A 24,680-nucleotide genomic window follows, 5' to 3' on the forward strand; every position below is an offset into this window, starting at 1 on the left:
AGCGAGGGAGAGAGAGAGAGCGAGGGAGAGAGAGAGAGCGAGGGAGAGAGAGAGCGAGGGAGAGAGAGAGCGAGGGAGCGAGAGAGAGCGAGGGAGCGAGAGAGAGCGAGGGAGCGAGAGAGAGCGAGGGAGCGAGAGAGAGCGAGGGAGCGAGAGAGAGCGAGGGAGAGAGAGAGAGCGAGGGAGCGAGAGAGCGAGGGAGCGAGAGAGAGCGAGGGAGAGAGAGAGCGAGGGAGCGAGAGAGAGCGAGGGAGAGAGAGAGAGCGAGGGAGAGAGAGAGAGCGAGGGCGAGAGAGAGAGCGAGGGCGAGAGAGAGAGCGAGGGAGAGAGAGAGCGAGGGCGAGAGAGAGAGCGAGGGCGAGAGAGAGAGCGAGGGAGAGAGAGAGCGAGGGAGAGAGAGAGCGAGGGAGAGAGAGAGCGAGGGAGAGAGAGAGCGAGGGAGAGAGAGAGAGCGAGGGAGAGAGAGAGAGCGAGGGAGAGAGAGAGCGAGGGAGAGAGAGCGAGTCACAGACAGTGAGAGAAAGAGAGAGAGAGTCACAGACAGCGAGCGAGGGAGAGAGAGAGAGAGAGAGAGAGTCACAGACAGCGAGCGAGAGAGAGAGTCACAGACAGCGAGCGAGAGAGAGAGTCACAGACAGCGAGCGAGAGAGAGAGTCACAGACAGCGAGCGAGAGAGAGAGTCACAGACAGCGAGCGAGAGAGAGAGTCACAGACAGCGAGCGAGAGAGAGAGTCACAGACAGCGAGCGAGAGAGAGAGTCACAGACAGCGAGCGAGAGAGAGAGTCACAGACAGCGAGCGAGAGAGAGAGTCACAGACAGCGAGCGAGAGAGAGAGTCACAGACAGCGAGCGAGAGAGAGAGTCACAGACAGCGAGCGAGAGAGAGAGTCACAGACAGCGAGCGAGAGAGAGAGTCACAGACAGCGAGCGAGAGAGAGAGTCACAGACAGCGAGCGAGAGAGAGAGTCACAGACAGCGAGCGAGAGAGAGAGTCACAGACAGCGAGCGAGAGAGAGAGTCACAGACAGCGAGCGAGAGAGAGAGTCACAGACAGCGAGCGAGAGAGAGAGTCACAGACAGCGAGCGAGAGAGAGAGTCACAGACAGCGAGCGAGAGAGAGAGTCACAGACAGCGAGCGAGAGAGAGAGTCACAGACAGCGAGCGAGAGAGAGAGTCACAGACAGCGAGCGAGAGAGAGAGTCACAGACAGCGAGCGAGAGAGAGAGTCACAGACAGCGAGCGAGAGAGAGAGTCACAGACAGCGAGCGAGAGAGAGAGTCACAGACAGCGAGCGAGAGAGAGAGTCACAGACAGCGAGCGAGAGAGAGAGTCACAGACAGCGAGCGAGAGAGAGAGTCACAGACAGCGAGCGAGAGAGAGAGTCACAGACAGCGAGCGAGAGAGAGAGTCACAGACAGCGAGCGAGAGAGAGAGTCACAGACAGCGAGCGAGAGAGAGAGTCACAGACAGCGAGCGAGAGAGAGAGTCACAGACAGCGAGCGAGAGAGAGAGTCACAGACAGCGAGCGAGAGAGAGAGTCACAGACAGCGAGCGAGAGAGAGAGTCACAGACAGCGAGCGAGAGAGAGAGTCACAGACAGCGAGCGAGAGAGAGAGTCACAGACAGCGAGCGAGAGAGAGAGTCACAGACAGCGAGCGAGAGAGAGAGTCACAGACAGCGAGCGAGAGAGAGAGTCACAGACAGCGAGCGAGAGAGAGAGTCACAGACAGCGAGCGAGAGAGAGAGTCACAGACAGCGAGCGAGAGAGAGAGTCACAGACAGCGAGCGAGAGAGAGAGTCACAGACAGCGAGCGAGAGAGAGAGTCACAGACAGCGAGCGAGAGAGAGAGTCACAGACAGCGAGCGAGAGAGAGAGTCACAGACAGCGAGCGAGAGAGAGAGTCACAGACAGCGAGCGAGAGAGAGAGTCACAGACAGCGAGCGAGAGAGAGAGTCACAGACAGCGAGCGAGAGAGAGAGTCACAGACAGCGAGCGAGAGAGAGAGTCACAGACAGCGAGCGAGAGAGAGAGTCACAGACAGCGAGCGAGAGAGAGAGTCACAGACAGCGAGCGAGAGAGAGAGTCACAGACAGCGAGCGAGAGAGAGAGTCACAGACAGCGAGCGAGAGAGAGAGTCACAGACAGCGAGCGAGAGAGAGAGTCACAGACAGCGAGCGAGAGAGAGAGTCACAGACAGCGAGCGAGAGAGAGAGTCACAGACAGCGAGCGAGAGAGAGAGTCACAGACAGCGAGCGAGAGAGAGAGTCACAGACAGCGAGCGAGAGAGAGATTCACAGACAGCGAGCGAGAGAGAGATTCACAGACAGCGAGCGAGAGAGAGAGTCACAGACAGCGAGCGAGAGAGAGAGTCACAGACAGCGAGCGAGTGAGAGAGTCACAGACAGCGAGCGAGAGAGAGAGTCACAGACAGCGAGCGAGAGAGAGAGTCACAGACAGCGAGCGAGAGAGAGAGTCACAGACAGCGAGCGAGAGAGAGAGTCACAGACAGCGAGCGAGAGAGACAGTCACAGACAGCGAGCGAGAGAGAGAGTCACAGACAGCGAGCGAGAGAGAGAGAGAGTCACAGACAGTGAGCGAGAGAGAGAGTCACAGACAGCGAGCGAGGGAGAGAGAGCGAGTCACAGACAGTGAGAGAGAGTCACAGACAGTGAGAGAGAGAGAGGGAGAGTCACAGACAGTGAGCAAGGGAGAGAGAGGGAGAGGCACAGACAGTGAGCAAGGGAGAGAGAGAGAGAGTCACAGACAGTGAGCGAGGGAGAGAGAGAGAGATTCACAGACAGTGAGCGAGGGAGAGAGAGAGAGATTCACAGACAGTGAGCGAGGGAGAGAGAGAGAGATTCACAGACAGTGAGCGAGGGAGAGAGAGAGAGATTCACAGACAGTGAGCGAGGGAGAGAGAGAGAGAGTCACAGACAGTGAGCGAGGGAGAGAGAGAGAGAGAGAGAGTCACAGACAGTGAGCGAGAGAGAGAGTCACAGACAGCGAGCGAGGGAGAGAGTCACAGACAGCGAGCGAGGGAGAGAGAGAGCGAGTCACAGACAGTGAGAGAGAGTCACAGACAGTGAGAGAGAGAGAGGGAGAGTCACAGACAGTGAGCAAGGGAGAGAGAGGGAGAGGCACAGACAGTGAGCAAGGGAGAGAGAGAGAGAGTCACAGACAGTGAGCGAGGGAGAGAGAGAGAGAGTCACAGACAGTGAGCGAGGGAGAGAGAGAGAGATTCACAGACAGTGAGCGAGGGAGAGAGAGAGAGAGTCACAGACAGTGAGCGAGGGAGAGAGAGAGAGATTCACAGACAGTGAGCGAGGGAGAGAGAGAGAGATTCACAGACAGTGAGCGAGGGAGAGAGAGAGAGATTCACAGACAGTGAGCGAGGGAGAGAGAGAGAGAGTCACAGACAGTGAGCGAGGGAGAGAGAGAGAGAGTCACAGACAGTGAGCGAGGGAGAGAGAGAGAGAGAGAGAGAGAGTCACAGACAGTGAGCGAGGGAGAGAGAGAGAGAGAGTCACAGACAGTGAGCGAGGGAGAGAGAGAGAGAGAGTCACAGACAGTGAGCGAGGGAGAGAGAGAGAGAGAGTCACAGACAGTGAGAGAGAGAGAGTCACAGACAGTGAGCGAGAGAGAGTCACAGACAGTGAGCGAGAGAGAGTCACAGACAGTGAGCGAGAGAGAGTCACAGACAGTGAGCGAGAGAGAGAGAGAGAGAGAGAGAGTCACAGACAGTGAGCGAGGGAGAGAGAGAGAGCGAGTCACAGACAGTGAGCGAGGGAGAGAGAGAGAGAGAGAGCGAGTCACAGACAGTGAGCGAGGGAGAGAGAGAATCCTGAGTGAAAGCAGAGAATAGAGACCAAAGAGAGAGAGAGAGAGAGAGAGATGAAGAGGAGAACAGAGAGGGAAACCAGAGGACATGTGGAGACCAGAGTACTGAGAGCAGACAAACAGGTAGAGACAAGTGGAGAGCAAAAACAGTGACAACCACCATCAAACACATATTGAACTGTTACAGAGCAGCAATGCCTGGGACCTGGGCATAGGTTGACTGCCCGGCCTCCAAGCCAGAGAATGGGTGCACGAGCCCCTAAATAATTGTTTGAAAACAATCCTACAAGTAATATTAGAATTAATACTGAAATCTCTCTCAACATAGACTTCACAAATGGAGACATCTGATGGGACAGTCAGGGTGCAAATCAACTAATCAATGATGAGTGTTAAAAAAAAAAGAAATACTTGCTCATCTAGCCCATAAGACGGAGCAGTCCCATCTTATGGGCGGGACAAACTGGCAGGACCAGACCTACCCTGCAGAAGCACGTCTGCTCTTGGTCGCTCCCGGAGCAGCACTGACGGTGGCCATTGAGAAGTCCACGGCCCAGCCCATGCTGTCCTGCCGGATGGAGAAAGTGCGACGGCAGTGGCAGGCGGCAGTGGAAAATCTGAATAGGAGGGAGGGGTGTGGGAATAAAAAAATACAATTTCAAAAAAAAAGGGTAAGAAAAGAAAAAATAAGAGACAAAAGAATATTGAACCGATGACAATGACTTTCACAACCCTGCCAAAACGCTGCTCAGTGGGGCCAGTTAGGGTAATCTCCTCTCGGTATTCTACAGAATTGAGCGTAGGTTTAAAAGCAGACGGGCAACTACTCCAAGCAGGAAAATTAATTTCTAATCGGATTCAGACTTAAAATCTGACACAGACGAGGATGTTTTCTCAGAGAGAACTGGTTCATGGTCTTTCAAGCAGCACTGACGCTTCATACGAGTTTCGAGTGAGATCAAATATAGTCCTCGGGATAGTCGGGTTTCTGTGCTGATGTGCCATGATGCGTGCACCAGCGCACTCAGTGGTGGGGAGCTTAGGGCAGGAGGACGCTGGCCTTGGAGAGGGTGCAGAGGAGATTTACTGGAATGGTGCCAGGGATGAGGAACTTCAGATTTGTGGAGAGACTGGAGAAGCTGGGGTTGTTCCTCTTAGAGCAGAGAAGGTTAAGGGGAGATTTAACAGAAGCGTTCGAAATTACAAATTTAGATGGAGTAAATAAGGAGAAATTGTTTCCACTGACAGAAGATAACCAAAGGCCACAGATTTAAGATCGTTGGCAAAAGAACCAGAGGGGAGACGAGGAGAATTATTTTTTAATCCAGCGAGTTATGATGATCTGGAATGCACTGCCTGAAAGGGTGGTGGAAATTTTTAAAAGGGAATTGGATATATACGTGAAAAGGAAACATTTACAGGGCTATGGAGAAACAGCAGGGGAGTGGGACTAATTGGACAGTTCTTTCAAAGAGCCAGCACAGGCACTGATGGCCTCCTTCTGTGCTGCAAGATTCCATGATTCCAAGGAATAAACTGCTGGTAGGTGTAAATTGCCCATAAAGTACCCACTCCCAAGTAGAATACATTTAACCAGCTTCATTCAACTCAAATCTTTACAATAACTGATGTGACGTACTGACACATACATAATGATAGCAGTGTCAGGAAATAAGACACTGTCTCTACTGTGATTAGACAAGAGGCACAGGTACAAACTAGTAAAAAGGGGACTTAGGCGTGACATCAAGCTGTTCTTCACACGTGGAGTGATCAACACGTGGAGTGATCAACACGTGGAGTGATCAACACGTGGAGTGATCAACACGTGGAGTGATCAACACGTGGAGTGATCAACACGTGGAGTGGACTTCCGAGCAATAATTAAGCTTTATTTTTTTATAAACAGTGTCTATATTTCTTCCTGGAAACACAAAATTCCTAATCTCCCTCACTCTCTTCCTTCACCCTATAATCTTCGAGCTTGTGTCACCTAGTTACTACTTGCTGTTTTATCTCATTTTCACTCCTACTCATTTTGACCTTTTGGTGTATCACGTACTGCGGGCCTTGACCTTTCAAGATTTCCCAATAATAATAAAAAAAACTTGCAATCTTGTAATACCTGCTAAAGAAGCTCCCATTAGAACATTCCAGAAAATTCTGCAAGGTTAAATCGTTAAAGGATTTCTCCCTCAGGGCGGATGTCGAAAGATTATGTGGTTGCTTTATTTTATATTATATCATTTCTAAGTCTTCCCCCCGCCCCCACAACGCACCTATTAATCAGAAACTTCTCCCAGTGAATCTTTTTTGCCGACAGAACAATGACTACACTTCAAAAAGTAATTAATTGGCTGTGAAGCACTTTGGGGAGACTTGAGGATGTGAAAGGCACTATATGAATGCAAGTTCTTTCTATCGACCACTGGTCAGAGTCAATAAAATCCCTTAATTCATCAAAGATATTCGCAACAGTCATTGGTCAGATATGAGCACTCTGCCAGGTGAGCCACAGATAGCAGACAATTACACACATCTCTGCAGCGAGCTGCCCACTGGATTGTGCTTCGAGCAGGTTTGGGAGTGTACTTGCATTTATTACGTACACACCCAACCAAAGGCACGGACAGACCCTTTTGCCTCCTGTTCGCCTCCACGCTCCCGATTCCAACTCCTTCGTTTCCAGGATCTCAAAAGTATTGAACGACTTACCACTGTCAGCCCACCTATCTTCCTCCAGACTTTTAACCCAAACATGGCACCAACTAATCACTACTTCTCCATCCTTCTTGTTTTCTTTACTACTTTTTTCAATCCTGCTGATATCCTACACTGTGGACATTGCCCCTCAGCCAGGTTTCCCAATAAAAAAAATTCTACACGGTGCTATTCACTGAAGTATAGACAGGCACTATAATATTTAGAACCTGTGCTGTTCACTAAAATATACACAGGCTGAGCAATTCTGCTGTAATATAGAGAGGCTGTGCTCGACACTAATATAGAGAAGTTGTGCTATGCTGCTGTGAAATGCACACAGTGACTGATGCAAATATCTCTGATTAATTAAGAGATTACACTGGCACTGATTGTGCCAGTCTACTGTAATATGGACTGATTGCTATTCCGCTGGAGCAGGCAGGCCGCGCCACCCTGCTCTAATACACAGTGTATTTTCTATAATATTTACAAGGTTTGTTATTCGCTATAACATATAGGGTGTGTTGTTAGTATAATATATACACTGTGTAATTCTCTATAATATAATTATGCAATGATGCACAGAGGCAGTGCTATTCATTGTAGTATACAGAGACTGTACTATTCTGTAATATACAGAGGGTATGGTATTCCTTATAATGTACACAGCATAGACAGTTTATGCCATTCTCTAGAATACATCCTGTGTGTTATTCACTGTACTGTACATAGGGTACACTATTTATATATCATTAAAAATGTTATGCACAGTCTGCACTTCCTGTCCAGAAACCTTATTTCCATGAATTTTGCTCTTGGTTTTGTTTCAGTATTTACCATGGTAAATTGCTAGGTCAACGATAGTGTCACAGTATAGTTGCAGGGTCTAATCAATAGGTGGCTCTGTGAAACACATTTCTAAAGTATCTCTCCCAACTCTGTTGCCATTTTACATACACAAAAAAAACCTATATTCAGCAACAACAACAACTTACATTTATATAGCCCCTTTAATGTAGTAAAACATCCCATCTTAAATATTCATTTCTATTCATCAACTGACTGTGGGCAATGTCAAGGGTAATTTACTAGCTCCCTATAATACATACACTATTCAAAGATACATAGGGTGTGTTATTCTCTATATAAACCCGGGTTGCTGTTCCCTGCAGCAGGCCAAATTACATGTTGCAACCAAACTCAGTGCAAATCATGTGATTTGATTACAAAAACCTGCCCCACGTTTCTGTCCAATGGAACACCAGATACGAAAAAAAAACCTGGCTACATAAAACAATTTGCGATTCAGTCGAGTCGTACTCCCATGTGTTAGGGGTGCAGATGTATAGGTCTTTAATAGTGGATGTAGTCCATAAAAAAAGCAAATGGGAGATATGTTATATACACACACACACACACAGAAAATAAAAGCAAGGAAGTGATGTTGAATTTGTACATTGGTTAACTCAGATGGAGCATTTTGTGCCGTTCTGGGCATCTCATTACAGGAAGGATATTTGAGACATGGGAAGGGTGCAATGACTGATGCCAGGAATGAGAGGTTGTCCTTACGAAGAAAAGGTTGAAATTGGTGGGGGGTTTTCTTCACTGGAGCAGACATGATTAAGGGGGCATCTAATGAAGGATTTTAAAATTATGAAAGGTTTTGAGTGGGTAAATAGTGAAAGATTTGTTACCAATTTGCCAACAGACGGAAGTGGACGTGCAGACAGAGGACTATCACTAGAAAAGTGAAGAAGGAAGTTAGGAGGAAAACATTTTTTTCCCACAGAGGAACTTTAGAACATGGAATATGTTGCCACGTGGCTATTGAGGCAGAGACTATAACATCATTTCAAAGGGAGTTGGATGAAGCAAGAATATAAAAGGCATATGAGGAAAGAGCAAGAAAATGGGGTTAAAGTAAATACCTCCCATTAAAGAATTATCAAAGGCACAAAGGACCTCTTTCCGTGATCATTGTTCCTGGAACAGTGAGCTTGGCACTTGCAAGGGCAGAAAAGAAATTGGAGAAAGATAAGCGGGAGAGTGGGAAATGAAACAAAACTTCAGATTGCTAAATGAATGGGCTGGTGATCGATATACTAATCTCTATGGGCACAACAGTTGCAATCTCACCTGTTCGTCTCTTTTCCTTCGTCCTCCTGTTGCTCCGATAGTTTTGATAACCCCCGGTCGGTGTAATGTGGTGGAGGAAGGTGAAGAGATGTTGGTCCCTGGTAGATTGTAAGGGTGCGACCTGGAGTAAGGGCTTGACATCGAGGTTATAACCGTGGGCTGAACCATCCACTGCAAGTCCTGGCTGGTGGTGATGGCGGTGATGGTTGGGACGAAAGCGTTGCTGGATCCTGGCATGTCCGATCGGTATTTCTTGGTGGGGGTGGGGGGAGAAAAGAGGAGGAGGTAAAAAAAAACAAGGCCATTGAGTACCACTGCTGCAGTCACACAAGGATACAATCTAAACCACAATCTTACAAAAGTCATGGGAAATTCTGCCGACGGTACAGAATGAAGGCAAACTTTTTCTACTTCCCAATTTGTTCGTGAACTTGTCAGTGCTGCTTTAGGACAATCTCATTGTAAGCAACTTTGTCATTACCCTCATGTAGAGTCCGACTCCAGCTTGCATAAAAGAGACTTGCATTTCTATAGCACCTTTCACGACCTCAGGATGTCCCAAGGCGCTTTACAGCCAATGAGGTACTTTTGAAATGTAGTCACTGTTGCAGGAAATCACACTGCGTCCTCCATTTGTCTTTTTTTTTCTCCTGGCACTGCCAATTCATTTCATTCATTTGTACATATCTCAAACTTTAATGGATATTTTATACTTTAGATTACTATTCCAGTAACATAACTACTATGTTAGAAGTCTGAACTAATAATCCAGGGAACGCGAGTTCAAATCCCACCGTGGCAGTTTGAGAATTTGAATTCAGTTGGGCTTTTACGACAATCCGACAGATTCACCGTCACTTTTACTGATACCAGCTTTTTATTTCCAGATTCAGTTTAAAGTATCAGTAAAAGTGACTGTGAAGCTGTCGGATTGTCGTAAAAGCCCAACTGGTTCACTAATGTCTTTTTGGGAAGAAAACCTGGCTTCTTTACCCGGTCTGGCGGGCAATAAATGCCGGCTTTGACAGCGACACCCACAACCCAAGAATGAATTTTTTTTTTTAAACTGCTGACATTATCACTTCTTGCCATTCTGATTTTGGTTTTAATCCACCAATGAGGCAACGGTGCTAAGATAAGCCCTTTCCAAACATCGAGGCCCACAGAATTCAAATCGGACAAACCAGTGAGTAAGAAATACAAGCACAAATAGGACTGATTTTCCAGGGCTGGTGGGCCCACATGTGGCCCTAGGGATATAGAATGGACACTCCTGATCTAAATCACTACATGTGAGCCTGGAATGTGAATGTTTAACCATGATAGTATCATAGCTGTTAACTCTCCAGGCCATCAAGCCTCTAACATTTTTTGCATTGTCAGAGTGCAATCTGTGTAATATGTTGCCCTTGCAAAGACCCAGCCAAATGGCCTCTTTCTCTGCTGTAAACTAATTCCTAGGATGTGGAGGTCATTTTATTGTGCATCCCTAGTTACCCTGAGAAGGTGGTGGTGGGCCTTCTTGAACCACTGCAGTCTGTATTCTTTGTCATGGCTTGATACAACTGAGTGGCTTGTTAGGCACTACAGGAGGGCAGTTAAGAGTCAACCACGTTGATGTGGGGCTGGAGTCACATATAAGCCAGACCGCATAAGAACCACAACAACTTCCATTTATATAGTGCCTTTAACGTAGTAAAACGTCCCATGGTGCTTTACAGGAGTGTTATCAAGCAAAATCTGACATCGGGCCAATTTAGGAGATATTAGGACAGGTGACCAAAAGCTTGGTCAAAGAGGTAGATTTTAATGAACGTCTTAAAAGGAGGAGAGGGAGCTGGAGAGGTTTAGGGGAGGAATTCCAGAACTTAATGCTTAGGCAGCTGAAGGCACGGCCACCAACGATGGAGCAATGCAAGTCGGGGATGCGCAAGAGGCCAGAATTGGAGGAGTGCAGAGATCTCAGAGGGTTGTAGGACTGGAGGAGGTTACAGGGATAAAGGGGCGAGGCCATGGAGGGATTTGAACACAAGGATGAGAATTTTAAAATTGAGGCTTTGCCGGGCCATGAGCCAACGTAGGTCAACGAGCAAAGGGGTGATGTCCTAGGACAGCAGGGTTCCTTTCCTAAAGACATTAGTGAACCAGTTGGGTTTTTACAACAATCTTACAGCTTCATGTGCACTTTTACTGATACCAGCTTTTTATTTCCACATCTTTAAAGCTGAATTCAAATTCTAAAACTGCTTGAATTCTTGAACTTGTGTTCTCTGATTACTAGCCGAGTAACATAACCTCTACACTACCGTACCCTTCTTTTATGTTTTTATTGTTCAGTACAAGGTGCAGGGAAGGAGCAAGCTGTTGAAAGTGCAGAAAACAACTTAGGTTGTCACCATATTGGCTCAAGAAATGCAAAGTTGAGAGGCTGCCCTGAAATTTACAACAAAGAGGTTTTTAAGAGATATCCTGGTGCCTTTGATGTAGGAATGGGCAGGATGTCCTCTGGAGAAGAAATTCAACCCAATTTCAACAGGGTTGTGTGAAGGGAAAAGAGAGTTGCCCACCACTGCTCAAGGATACCCCAACCAAGCAGCATTAATGCCATACATGTTGGATCTGGAGCAGCCTCCTTCTGCCTCACCTGAGGAAAGGGAGTGTTAATGAATGGATTTATATGGCATATCTTAAACCGCTTCACGTTCAAATTAATTATTTTGAAGTGCAGTGACTGTTGGTATGTGATAAAATACAGCACCAATTTTGCGTTCAGCAGGATCCCACAAGTAATAATGAGATGAATGTTAGTCCTTTTTTTGGTAGTGTTAGTTGAGGGAGAAATGTTGGCTAGGACACTTTGATGTTCATCAAATAGGACTACAAAAATGTTAACTTCCACCTCGAACAGATAAGGCCTCAGCTTAATATCTTGTCGGAAGGACGCCAATGCTAATGATGCAGTATTCACTTGGTATTCCACTGGAGTGTCAGCCTAAATCATGTGCTTAATCTCTGGAGTAGGGTTGAACCTACAACCTTGTGACTCAGTGGCAGGAGTACTACCCCTAGTGGCCCTGAAAAGCTACTGGTGGGCTTTCTTCTTGAACCACTGCAGTCCTTATGGTGATTGTGCTCCCACAATGACATTAGGTAGCAATTTCCAGCAGCCATGATGAAGGAATGATGATATATGTCCAAGTCAGGATGGTGTGTGACTTGGAGATGAAATAGTTCTTATAAAATAGAAGAGAAGCTTTAACCCAACTTCCAAACTGCGTTTGCTTTCGAAATTGAAAAATAAATTAGAACTGCCCCAAAACATTTATTGTTCGAAAGAGCTTTTGGTTACAATTTGAATGTGAGCAGACCATAGTTTAAAAGAGAATCCTGTCTAGCATGGATGTGGTTTTTCAGATTGTGGACACGGACACACAAACTGTGTGCTTACTTGCAATCTGTAGCAAAGTAACTGCTAGAATTCAACAGAAGTTTGGTGGGAAAAAGATATTTCTCTATGCTCTTGAAGCCAGGCAAGACTCAATATTGTAGCTGAAATTAATGGCTGTTTCCTGCCTCTCAGTGGTATATTCTGGCTGTCATCTCACTCAACTACAAACACTGGGAAAATAGGAGCAAAGAACATATTTCATGGTTTGATGGGGCCAGTGAAGTTGGAATACTTACATTATGTAAGATTTTGTAGAAATTACATTCATAGTAGATCTGTTCACTGACAAGAAAAGTTGCCTATGACCAGATCTGCATGCAAGAGGGTTGACTGTACATTACTGTAAAGGAATTGTGATGTGGCAAAATTTGTATTAAACATCATTGTTATTGTGTGTGGATGTGTGTGTTGTGTGATATGTATGAAGGGATGATAGTCAGTATTATACAATTCATTTTGCCAGAAGTGATTTGACCATATATCTCAAATGCTCTGCCTAAATTTGCATAATGTAAAGAAGAGATCTGAGAGGCCTCGTGAAGATAGCTCTGCTTACATCTGTTTAATTAGCATGGAGCTATAGATTGTGCTTCTTAACAACAACAACTTGCATTTATTTAGCACCTTTAATGTAGTAAAACGTCCCAAGGCACTTCACAGGAGCATTACCAAACAAAATATGACACTGAACCACACAAGGAAATATTAGGACAGGTGACCAAAAGCTTGGTTAAGAGGTAGGTTTTAAGAAGCGTGTTAAAGGATGAAAGAGGTAGAGAGGTGGAGAGGGTTAGGGAGGGAATTCCAGAGCTTAGGGCCTAGGCAGCTGAAGGCACAGCTGCCAATGGAGGGGCAAAGGAAATCATGGATATGCAAGAGGCCCGAATTGGAGGATTGCAGAGTTCTCAGAAGGTTGTAGGGCTGATGGAGGTTACAGAGATTGAGAGGGGCAAGGCCATGGAAGGATTTGAACACAAGGATGAGAATTTTAAAATTGAGGCATTGCTGGACTGGGAGCCAACGTAGGTCAGCAAGCACACTTATTTGTGAATTGACAGAAGGGTCTCAAAGTGTTAAGGTTCCATGGCTCATCAGAACTCAAGCCACAATCTCACTCCCTGCTCCGCCTGTCTTGGATTTGGCCAAAGCTGGCAGCCCAGCTTAACTTTCTGATGAGATGTTAACCAGAGACCCCGTCTGCCCTCAGGTGGACATAAAAGATCCCAAGGAACTATTTCAAAGAAGAGCAGGGGAGTTCTCCCCAGTGTCCTGGCTAACATTTATCCCTCAGCTAACATCACTAGAACAGATTAACTGGTCATTATCACATTGCTGTTTATGGGAACTTGCTGTGCACAAATTGGCTGCCACGTTTCCTACATTACAACAGTGATTACACTTCAAAAGTACTTCATTGGCTGTAAAGCGCTTTGGGACATCTTGAGGTCGTGAAAGGCGATGTACAAATGCAAATTCTTCCTTCTTTTTAACTTTTGCACATAGACAGAGAGAGACAAACTCCAGTGTTGGTGGAGTTGGGGGGGGGGTGGGGTTGATCCACCCCTTGATCTTCACAATCAGCTACAGCAATGTCTTAGGAACAAGGATCCCAGACAATGGGCTCAAAAACTCCGGAAGAAAATGCAGTTCTAACAGCACTGGAAACTGGGAGAAATCTGAGATACTCACTGTAAAAGGACCCCCCCCCCCCTAACTCCCGCCTGCAGTGCCACATATATGAGCCCAGAGAGGGATGGACCAACAAAACAAACACAGTTTGTACATCATATATTATAGGATTAAATTTGATTTTCTATATATAAAAATGTGTTAAAAAGCCAAAAATATTCTAATCCGGTATGGTTTCAAACCACAGGTTACAGTGCCAACAAAACGCCCCCTGTGTAAAGTGGGGGGGGGGGAGATTTGGGGTGTGGCCAAAAAGCAGGCCTTGTAGCAGTGTATTTACAGTAAGTCAATATATTAAACACACACTGACACAGCTAACTCCCGGGAGCAGGATGGAAGTTCTCGGCCCACGGGCGGTGAGAGAGGTGGGGCTGACTGGCCAACGAGGGAGTCAGTACAAACGTTGGCAGAGTCCCAGTTTTAAAAAAAAAACTTAAAATATCTGAGAAGTCCGGGGAATGTCGCCAAGTCCTACCCGGAAAGGTTTGGTTTAAATTACAATTTCGAGAAGTGTTATTTGACGATGGAGATAGAAGGAAAGAGGATAGAACAAGAAAAAAAACCCCTCTCTCCACGTTATCATGTTGGCACCAGGACTGGGTAATGACTTCCGCCACAGAGCTGGAGCAGAAAGTCCTGAGATCTCTTTTTTAAAAAAACACAGAGCAGAGTTACGAAACCGATTTTGTAATCCTAGATAATTCTTGAGTTGCACAATATTCCCTCCAACTCGCCCCATTTCATCACCGACCTTAAAGGCAGGAACAAGGCGTGAAGGATTGCGTTAAATAAATAAGGGAGAGAAAAGTTACATCAGACTAGGGCTCTGCTTAAAGTGACAGCGCCCCGGATTTAACTGATCTGGAAGGAAAACTGGAGAGAAATTTACTTTTATTAAAAAAATAAACTATAATAATATCGGAGCCTTTAAATGAGACATTAGATCTTTTTTGAATGAGGAGGGAAGGAGATATTCCAATAATTGGAAAGGCGATTTCTTACAATCGTCATTTATAAAAGTGACCTTTTTTGCCAACTTTGGGTTAGTTTATTTTATTTAATGGTAGTCCTTTTCAAAAAGGGCTCTGTGCACTCCGTGGAAAGACTGACTGCATCTGAATTCCATTCCCTCCCTCCGCCTCGTCCGATAGTTTAGAAGAAAGCGAAATTGCTTCATGTTAAATGGACCAAGGACGCACGAAATCTGCCGAGAAAGAGAAAGAGAAAGAAATCTTAACAGAGGAGAGCGGAAGAAAGGGGTCCCGAGACTGCTCCTCTACCGGGAGGGAATAGGGCAAAATCCTCGGGGGGTGGGGGTCTACCTGGGAAGGGCAGTTCAAATAACAAATCGTTTTTAGAAGAAACTAATAGGAGGAGAGAAAATAGCCTAATATGAATGTTATTAAACAAAACAGGTTTTTTAAAAAAAGTTAAATATTTATTCATCTAAAGACCGCCTGTACAAAGAAAGAGGGGAGACCATCTGACGCCTCTCTCGACAGTAGAACCTGGTGATTCACACTTTGTGCCAATGTTTTAAAAAGCCTCACACCACACACTGGACAAACACAGTCCCAACTCTTCACAGACAACCGCCGACTGGGACCAGGAAAGAACACACAGCCCACAGACTGGGTACACGGCCGGGAAAGGAAAGGAGTCCCACCTCACACACACACACACACACACACACCCCAAATCCCCTCACTTGGACGTGCAAAACAAAAAGCAACCAGTTACCGAAATTTTAAAATAGGTCATAAGAATCAAGATCAATAAAGTGGGCATCCGCGAACAGCCTCTTCATTATTACTTGGAGATCATCTAGAGTTTAATATTCTTACTTAAATAAACTAGATTTGTTTTGGGGATGGGAGATGTGTCTGGGAGGGTAAAATATCAGGATTTCCCCCTCACCCCTTCCCCAGGGTGCCGAGCCTTACCTGGGAGCCACTAACTGGGCTGCCGATGGTACCGCTGCTCCCGGCGCTGCCGAAGCCGTTGTCTGGGTGTGCTGGAGACGCGCTGCTGCGGGAGGATGTATCGTAGTTCCCGGGATAATCTTGGTACATGATCCGCCACAGAAAGAATTTTTTTTTAAAAAGACGGACCGAGCCTTTTTCTCCTGGTTAGATTTGCTCCTATATATATATATATATATACACACATGCACTTAAATATATTCTCAAAAATGCAAGTCCGCTGTTTGTTTTTCTCTCTGCTGTAAACTCTGGTTAAAACTTTTCCCTTCAGTCAGTTATTTCCAAGGGACTGTTATACACGAGTTAAACAAGTCTCCCTCTCTCGTTCTGCTCTTTTCTCGCCTGTTTCTCTTCTTGCAGTTGATGGGGATGCAAAAATCCATAAAACGTCCTGGATTCGCCCCCCACCCCCCCCAAAAAAAACTTCCCCCTTTCTAGATTGAAACTTTAATTATTATTTTTAATTTTAAAAAAAGTAAAACTCTTCCTCTCGCCTTTATTTTTTTTTTAAAAACACACACTTTTCCCCCCTTTCACGAGTCTGATCGTTTTTGCAGTGACTAATTTTTTTTTTTGATGCGTTGCGTTGCGCCGCCCCCCTCGGCCTGATAGTCACCGAGTTGTTGCGCGCTGCCTCTCGAGGTTGATGAGTCAGTGCTCTGGTATTAAATCTGGTCTTTTTATTTTCAACACTCCTGCAGCTAAAGACACACGTCAAAGCAGCCGGATCCGCCCAATCTCCAGCAACCAGGGAGGGAAGCGCGGAGCAACTTCTGGTCTCCTCTCTGACATTCAGCAACTAACAGCTTCCCCCCTCTCTCTCTCTCCGGTCCAACTCATTGCTTTATTTCCACCTTGACCTTTTCAGAATATATATATATATGTATTTTTTTTTAAAAAGACGCTCCATCGGCGGGGGCAATGGGATCTGAGTGAGATTTTCTGTTTCTCTCTCTATGACTAAAAGATCAGGTCGATGGTATCGTCCATTGACGTGGGGTGTTGCCTAAAAATGGATATTTGCGTCAAATGATGCGAGGTGTGGGTTTCCTTGGTTAATGTGACGTCTGTACGGAGGGATTCCCTTTTCGTGCAGTCGAGCCATTAAAGAGCCAGTTCCAAACTACCTCCCACCCGCCCCGGGCTACACACAACACACGCAAAACCCCACCGCCTTCTGCAACGAGCTGAGACGCGCACACCGTTGAAGGAAAAAAAAAAGAAATACTCAAATTTAAGGGAAAGTTAGCGTCTTAGCGCCGCCTGTTTCCTACCCTTGTGATCTTGCATTTTAAACTGAACGATTCTCATTTGTTGCCGATGTTTGTGTCGCTGATTTTCAGACCTTCCGGTGCCCGAGTGCCGCACTCCGGCTGCAAACTGAACCGGGCAAAGATTGGGGTGGGGGGAGGTTAAATTAAATTTTACCTGGGTTAAAAATAAGTATATATTGGGGGGGGGGGGGTGGGAAGAGGAGGAGGGGGGAAAACCTGGGTTTAAATATAAAGTGTACACAGGGGAGGGTAAATCTTACCTGGATTAGGAACATAGGAACAGGAGTAGGCCATTTAGCCCCTCAAGATTGTTGGGCCATTCAATAAGATCATGGCTGATCTGTGACCTAACTCTATATACCCGCCTTAGCCCCATATCCCTTAATACCTTTGGTTAGCAAAAATCTAATTAATCTCAGATTTAAAATTAACAGTTGAGCTAGCATCAACAGCCATTTGCAGAAGAGAATTCCAAACTTCTCCCACCCTTTGCGTGTGGAAGTGTTTCCTAACTTCACTCCTGAAAGTCCTGGCTCTAATTTTTAGGCTATGTCCCCGAGTCCGAGACTCCCAAACCAGCAGAAATAGTTTCTCTCTATCTACCCTATCAGTTCCCCATAATATCTTAAACTTCGATCAAATCATCGCTTAATCTTCTAAATTCCAGGGAATACAACCCTAGTTTGTGTAATCTCCCCTCATAATTTAATCCTTGGAGCCCAGGGATCATTCTAGTAAATCTACACTGCACTCCCTCCAAGGTAAATATAGAATCATAGAAAGGTTACAGCACAGAATGAGGCCATTCAGCTCATCAAGTCTGTGCCGACTCTACGCAAGAGCAATCCAGCTCGTCCCACTTCCCCTGCCCTATCCCCGTAGCCCTGCAATTTTTTTCCTTTCAAGTACTTATCCAATTCCCTTTTGAAGGCCATGATTGAATCTGCCTCCACCACTCCCTCGGGCAGTGCATTCCAGATCCTAATCACTCGCTGTGTAAAAAAGTTTTTCCTCATGTCACCTTTGGTTCTTTTGCCAATCACCTTAAATCTGTGCCCTCTGGTTCTTGACCTTCCACCAATGGGAACAGTTTCTCTATCTACTCTGTCTAGACCCTTCATGATTTTGAATACCTCTATCAAATCTCCTCACAACCTTCTCTGTTCCAAGGAGAACAACCCCAGCTTCTCCAGTCTATCCACATAACTAAAGTCCCTCATTGCTGGAATCATTCTAGTAAATCTCTTCTGCATCCTCTCTAAAGCCTTCACACCTTTCCTAAAGTGCGGTGCCCAGAACTGGACACAATACTCCAGTTGTGGCCAAACCAGTGTTTTAAAAAGGTTCATCATGACTTCCATACTTTTGTACTCTATGCCTCTATTTATAAAGTCCAGGATCCCATATGCTTTTTTAGCCACTTTCTCAACCTGCCCTGCCACCTTCAACAATTTGTTTACATATACCCCCAGATCTCTCTCTTCCTGTTCCTCCTTTAGAATTGTGCCCTTTAGTTTATATTGCCTCTCCTCGTTCGTCCTACCAAAATTAATCACTTTGCATTTTTCTGGGTTAAATTTCATCTGCCACATATCCGCCCATGCCACCAGCCTGTCTATATCCTCTTGAAGTCTATCACTATCCTCCTCACTGTTGACTACACTTCCAAGTTTTGTGTCATCTGCAAATATATCCTTCCTAAGATGCAGTGCCCAGAACTGAACACAGTACTGCCAGATGTGGTCTATCCAGGGCTTTGTATAGCTGTGGCATAACTTCTGCCCCCTGGTATTCTAGGCTTCTAGAGGTATAAAGGCCAGCATTCCCCATGGGGGGAGGGGGGGGGGTGTGGCAAATTTTACCTGGATTACAATATTAAAAGTGTATACAGACCCTTCTTCCACTGTTGAAATAAATAATATCGTTTTTCTCAAACTATATTAAAAAACTTACTGTTTACAGACTTTTTGGAATGAAAAAAAATTACAGTTTTTAGATGACAGCGTTAACTGACAGGTTCTAAGTTTGTGAAATTGATAATTACAGCCGGATGAAAGGGAATATTACTACTTGGAATCTTTAAAAAAACACTTTACTTGAAAAAAAACATATCTATCCGATTAACAATCAATTGTATTTTAAAATCAGTTTTCTTCCTATACGTTATGGGAAGCGTAAACTAGAAGTTAAGCGAATCCAGTTTTCTATTTGCTACAAATCTCTGCGCGAATTAACTTTGGGTTGATAAATCGGGCCACATTACTTTCATGCCCATTACTGTAATAACCCGTAAAACACTAATCCCCACAATGGGCCGAAATCCTAAATGAATAGACACGTTTTCGGTCTTTGATTTATTTCACTCCACACTGTAACATCTTCGCTTTGCTGACCCGTTAAGTGACACGAAGCACGTACTGCAGACGGAGGGAGATGAGGGCGGGTGATACCGCCTGGCCTGTTTCCATATGAAAAAAAAACATGCCTCGCAATGGCTCTCGTGTTGGAAACCCATCATTTACGTGATGCTTAAAAATAAACATTTATTTTTAGTTCAAAAATGTAGTTTGTGTGCTAAAGGTTAGAAGATAATGAGCAATATTTTCCACTCCAACGAAAAATGCAACTCTAGGCTTGAACTATTCACGAGACTTGCACTTTTTGCGGCATCTCATCGTCTCTCTCAAATCCCTTCACACAATGAACTACAAGGAATTGAAGCGCAGTGACTGTTGGTGTGTAGGGAAGGTCAGCCAGGAGATGCATGAGCAGTTAATGTGTTTTTTTCCCCCTCAGTGTTGGCTGGGACACTCTCTGCTCGTCCTCAAATAGTGCCCTGGGATCTTTAACATTCTGTTGAAGGGCTGACAACAGGTTAAGTTAACAGGACACTCCCCGAGTATTGCCTCAGCCTTAGCATTTAAGGGGAAGCTAGATAAGTACAAGAGGGAGAAAGGAATACAAGGTTATGCTGATAGGGTGAGGTAAGGTAGGGTGGGTGCGGGCTCCCTGGAGCATAAACACCAGCATAGACCAGTTGGGCCAAATGGCCTGTTTCCACACTGTAATTTATGTAATTCCATGCCTGGAGAGGGGAAGAACCCTCAACTTTCAGAAGCCAGAGTGGCATCAACTGACGAAAGATCATCAACCTGAAACGTTAACCCTGTTTCTTTCTCCACCGATGCTGCCTGACCTGCTGAGTATTTCCAGCATTTTCTGTTTTTATTTCAGATTTCCAGTATCTGCAGTATTTTGCTCTTGATCTGTGGACAATTGAGCCAAGTTGTCCTTTTGCAGTTTACTTTTCATTAAAAAAAAATTACTAGTAGATAAGGTATACTAACGTCACACTTAAAAAAAATCTCAAGCAGGCTGTTACCTAACAGACACAGACAAGCAAAATTGCTCCATTTAAGTCGTTTGAAACGTTAAGGATTCAAGCAAGAACCTACTTGTCAGGACAGCAATGAGGTAGAAAGTGCGGAAGCCTGGATTTGTGCTCTAAGACTGGTGTTGCTCCCCACCCTTTATAATAACACGGAGTTCAGACCAGGCTTGTCTTTGGCTTTAGGGGATTAAATATTGTTTATTTTTTAAAGGTGTCGAGGGGGGGGGTCTGAAATAACATAAGCACGTGGTATTGTGTAAATTGCGACTAGTAGATGCGTGTAATCCGTGAGCTGCCCTGTGGAAAATAAATCAGCAAAATCGAAGGTAGGTTGGGAATTGAAGGCCTTTTGCCCATCAGTCCCTGGACAGATGATGCGCCACTGACCACTAACGTCAGGCAGACGTGGCTCCAGCCTGCACAGACAGCGCTCAGAGTGAATTAACTGCACTTTAATGACAGATTGATTCGTGAAGGGGGGGGGAAACCCAGCTGAAGGTGGAACACAGTCCCCATCGAGATAGGCGGGCGGTCGGTGTTGCATATTCGCGGCTTCCTGGTTTACTCGTGATTGCAGCTTCTCAATTGGAATAAAGACAGTGTTACAACACGCTTATGGCAACACATCATATTTACTTAAATGCATTATATTGTTTACTACTTGCTGGTTAACTCATTTTAAATCGTTCTCCGTGTGGACCCTTAAGTACCGCCCTCATTTTTTTTCAAGGTGCTATACACACACAGCGTTTACTCTTACACGCAAATAGAAAGTAAAGAAAGAACTTGCATTTCTATAGCGCCCTTCACGATCTCAGGGCGTCCCAAAGCGCTTTACAGCCAATGGAGTACTTTTGAAGTGTCGACACTGTTGTAATGTAGAAAATACAGTGATGTAAAGATCCAGTTTTCAGTAGCTTGACATTACTCTACGGGAAACAGCACTAGCTACAGTCTCACTAGTGCATCAGGGCCCACAGTTTGTTAGAAGTGACACTGCCTTTATTGGATCTGATAAAGATGGCCCTTGAAATTACACTGTGCAGATATTAACCTTAACACATCTACATGAAATTCCTCTGCTACTTTAACCAAAGCATTAAAGCTAGCGGTCCTGTTAAAAAAAAAAGCGCCAAAGAATTTCAAGCGTTCCTTGGCTAATATCCTACAGCGTAATTTCAAGACCGATGTGTACGAAACACATCAGATCCAACGAGGGCAATGCTTGATTGGCACCCCACCCACCACCCTAAACATTCACTCCCTTCACCACCAGCGCACCGTGGCTGCAGTGTGTACCATCCACAGGATGCACTGCAGCAACTCGCCAAGGCTTCTTCAACAGCACCTCCCAAACCCGCGACCTCTACCAACTAGAAGGACAAGAGCAGCAGGCATATGGGAACAACACCACCTACACATTCCCCTCCAAGTCACACACCATCCCGACTTGGAAATATATCGCCGTTCCTTCATTGTCGCTGGGTCAAAATCCTGGAACTCCCTACCTAACAGCACTGTGGGAGAACCGTCACCACACGGACTGCAGCGGTTCAAGAAGGCAGCTCACCACCACCTTCTCAAGGGCAATTAGGGATGGGCAATAAATGCTGGCCTTGCCAGCGATGCCCACATCTCATGAACGAATTCTAAAAATATATCAGCTCTACTAAATTGTACAGACTGGTGCACCAGTGATATTTGTCTGATCACTAAAGTGTTATAGGCTGGCACTCCAATGCAGTAGTGAGTGAGTGCTGCACTGCCGGAGGTGCCATCTTTCAGATGAGATGCTAAATCGAGGCCCTGTCTACCCTCTCACATGGATGTAACAGATCCCATGGCACTATTTCAAAGAAGAGCAGGGGAGTTCTCCCTGGTGTCCTGGAAAACATTTATCCCTCAACCAACATGGATGGATGGACGGACGGAGGGAGGGTGGAATGGATGATAGATAGATAGATAGATGGAGATAGATAGCAGGCCATCACTACTGCTGGGTGCAGCTGATGGAAACTGGTAGCTCTCCTGTCACTTGTCCAAGTGGCCATTCTTAATGTGTGGCCCTAGACTGTAAGAGAATAGGCTATTCCACAGCGGAGGGCACCACCACCATGCCGAATCCTGTTCTCACCCAATATTCACACATACAGCCCCTCCAGTAAGGGTCACTGGATTGTAACACAGAGCAGGAACTTTCCTCTTTCCTCTTTCCTCTAGCACTCCTACTATCATAGTGGCTGAACTCAGCCAACTCAGCACAGACTGGGAATTGAACCTGGAGCTTTATGGTCTGTCTGGCTCAGTTCCACACCTTGTGGTCCCTTTGCTCACTATGCCATTGAGATAGTTCAGCAGTTATATTAAATGTTGAAAATTAAGCCTACCTGCTATTGCCGTGTGGAGGTTTTTTATTTGGTAATATGTGTCACAACCAACATTGAGAGCTTGAACAATATTAGCTGATGTGTGACAACACCCTCATTAAAGGATTCAACCAGTGGCGTAGTCACCGCAAGATTATCAGAACTTAATCTGTGGGGCATGATTGGAAAATGTTGCGATTGTACAGTAATAAGATTGTGTTGTGCATTAAATATAGAACAACACACAGGCTAGAGGATGTCACAAGGTGCTAAGTGTTCCTATCATAACATCGTTTGACCCTAAGATCAGTTATCTCCTTGAATCACACTCCAACATATTTTCTACAAGAGGTGGAGTTGGAGGCGATTTCATTTCCATTGGCTGAAGTGTTTTTCTGGTGCCAGCAGTGTGTGTCATAATTCCGTGATCAAGTTACATGACTGTGGCCAGCACTGTTGCATTTTTATTCTGCTCTTCTTAATCTGGATCGCTGTTTGATTCTGCTTCCTCCTCTCCACCAGCAGAACCTGATCTTTCAGTCATTATGGCACTGTTGTTGTTGGTTTGAAGACAGGAAGAGAGGCAATAAGACAAATGTCCCAAGGTGCTTCACAGGAGCATAAACAGATAAAAATTGACAACCAGCCAAAGAAGAAGACATTAGGACAGGTGACCAAAAGCTTGGTCAGTGAGGTAGGTTTTAAGCAGTGTCTTAAAGGAGGACAGAGAGGTGGAGTGGCAGAGAGGTTTGGGGAGGCAATTCCAGAATTAGGGGCTAGACAGTATAGCTACAAAACTGGCATCTACCCGACAATGTAGAAAATTGCCCAGGTATGTCCTGTCCACAAAAAGCAGGACAAATCCAATCCGGCCAATTACCGCCCCATCAGTCTACTCTCGGTCATCAGCAAAGTGATGGAAGGTGTCGTCGACAGTGCTATCAAGCGGCACTTACTCACCAATAACCTGCTCACCGATGCTCAGTTTGGGTTCCGCCAGGACCACTCGGCTCCAGACCTCATTACAGCCTTGGTCCAAACATGGACAAAAGAGCTGAATTCCAGAGGTGAGGTGAGAGTGACTGCCCTTGACATCAAGGCAGCATTTGACCGAGTGTGGCACCAAGGAGCCCGAGTAAAATTGAAGTCAATGGGAATCAGGGGGAAAACTCTCCAGTGGCTGGAGTCATACCCAGCACAAAGATGGTAGTGGTTGTTGGAGGCCAATCATCTCAGCCCCAGGACATTGCTGCAGGAGTTCCTCAGGGCAGTGTCCGAGGCCCAACCATCTTCAGCTGCTTCATCAATTACCTTCCCTCCATCATAAGGTCAGAAATGGGGATGTTCGCTGATGGTTGCACAGTGTTCAGTTCCATTCACAACCCCTCAAATAATGAAGTAGTCCGAGCCCGCATGCAGCAAGACCTGGACAACATCCAGGCTTGGGCTGATAAGTAGCTAGTAACATTCGCGCCAAACAAGTGCCAGGCAATGACCATCTCCAACAAGAGAGAGTCTAACCACCTCCCCTTGACATTCAACGGCATTACCATTGCCGAATCCCCCACCATCAACATCCTGGGGGTCACCATTGACCAGAAACTTAACTGGACCAGCCATATAAATACTGTGGATACAAGAGCAGGTCAGAGGCTGGGTATTCTGCATCGAGTGACTCACCTCCTCACTCCCCAAAGCCTTTCCACCATCTACAAGGCACAAGTCAGGAGTGTGATGGAATACTCTCCACTTGCTTGGATGAGTGCAGCTCCAACAACACTCAAGAAGCTCGACACCATCCAGGACAAAGCAGCCCGCTTGATTGGCACCCCATCCGCCACCCTAAACAT

At 45.7% G+C, this 24,680-nt stretch overlaps 1 protein-coding gene across 2 annotated transcripts in view; it reads right to left on the reverse strand.

Moving 5' to 3' along the window:
- Positions 1-16,742, reverse strand: part of fosl2 (FOS like 2, AP-1 transcription factor subunit) — a 38,261-nt gene extending 21,519 nt beyond the window's left edge. The window contains exons 1-3 of one of the 2 annotated variants that reach the window (XM_067985135.1): positions 15,761-16,742; positions 8,681-8,932; positions 4,321-4,455 (exon numbers count right to left, since the gene is read on the reverse strand). In XM_067985135.1, coding sequence (XP_067841236.1) covers positions 4,321-4,455; positions 8,681-8,932; positions 15,761-15,889 — 516 coding nt within the window. In that variant the 5' untranslated portion in view covers positions 15,890-16,742. The remainder of the gene's footprint in view (positions 1-4,320; positions 4,456-8,680; positions 8,933-15,760) is intronic. The other variant, XM_067985136.1, reaches the window with a different exon arrangement.
- Between the last annotated feature and the right edge of the window lie 7,938 nt (positions 16,743-24,680).

This window comes from Heptranchias perlo, chromosome 5 (assembly GCF_035084215.1).
Source record: "Heptranchias perlo isolate sHepPer1 chromosome 5, sHepPer1.hap1, whole genome shotgun sequence".
Lineage (NCBI taxonomy): Eukaryota > Metazoa > Chordata > Chondrichthyes > Hexanchiformes > Hexanchidae > Heptranchias > Heptranchias perlo.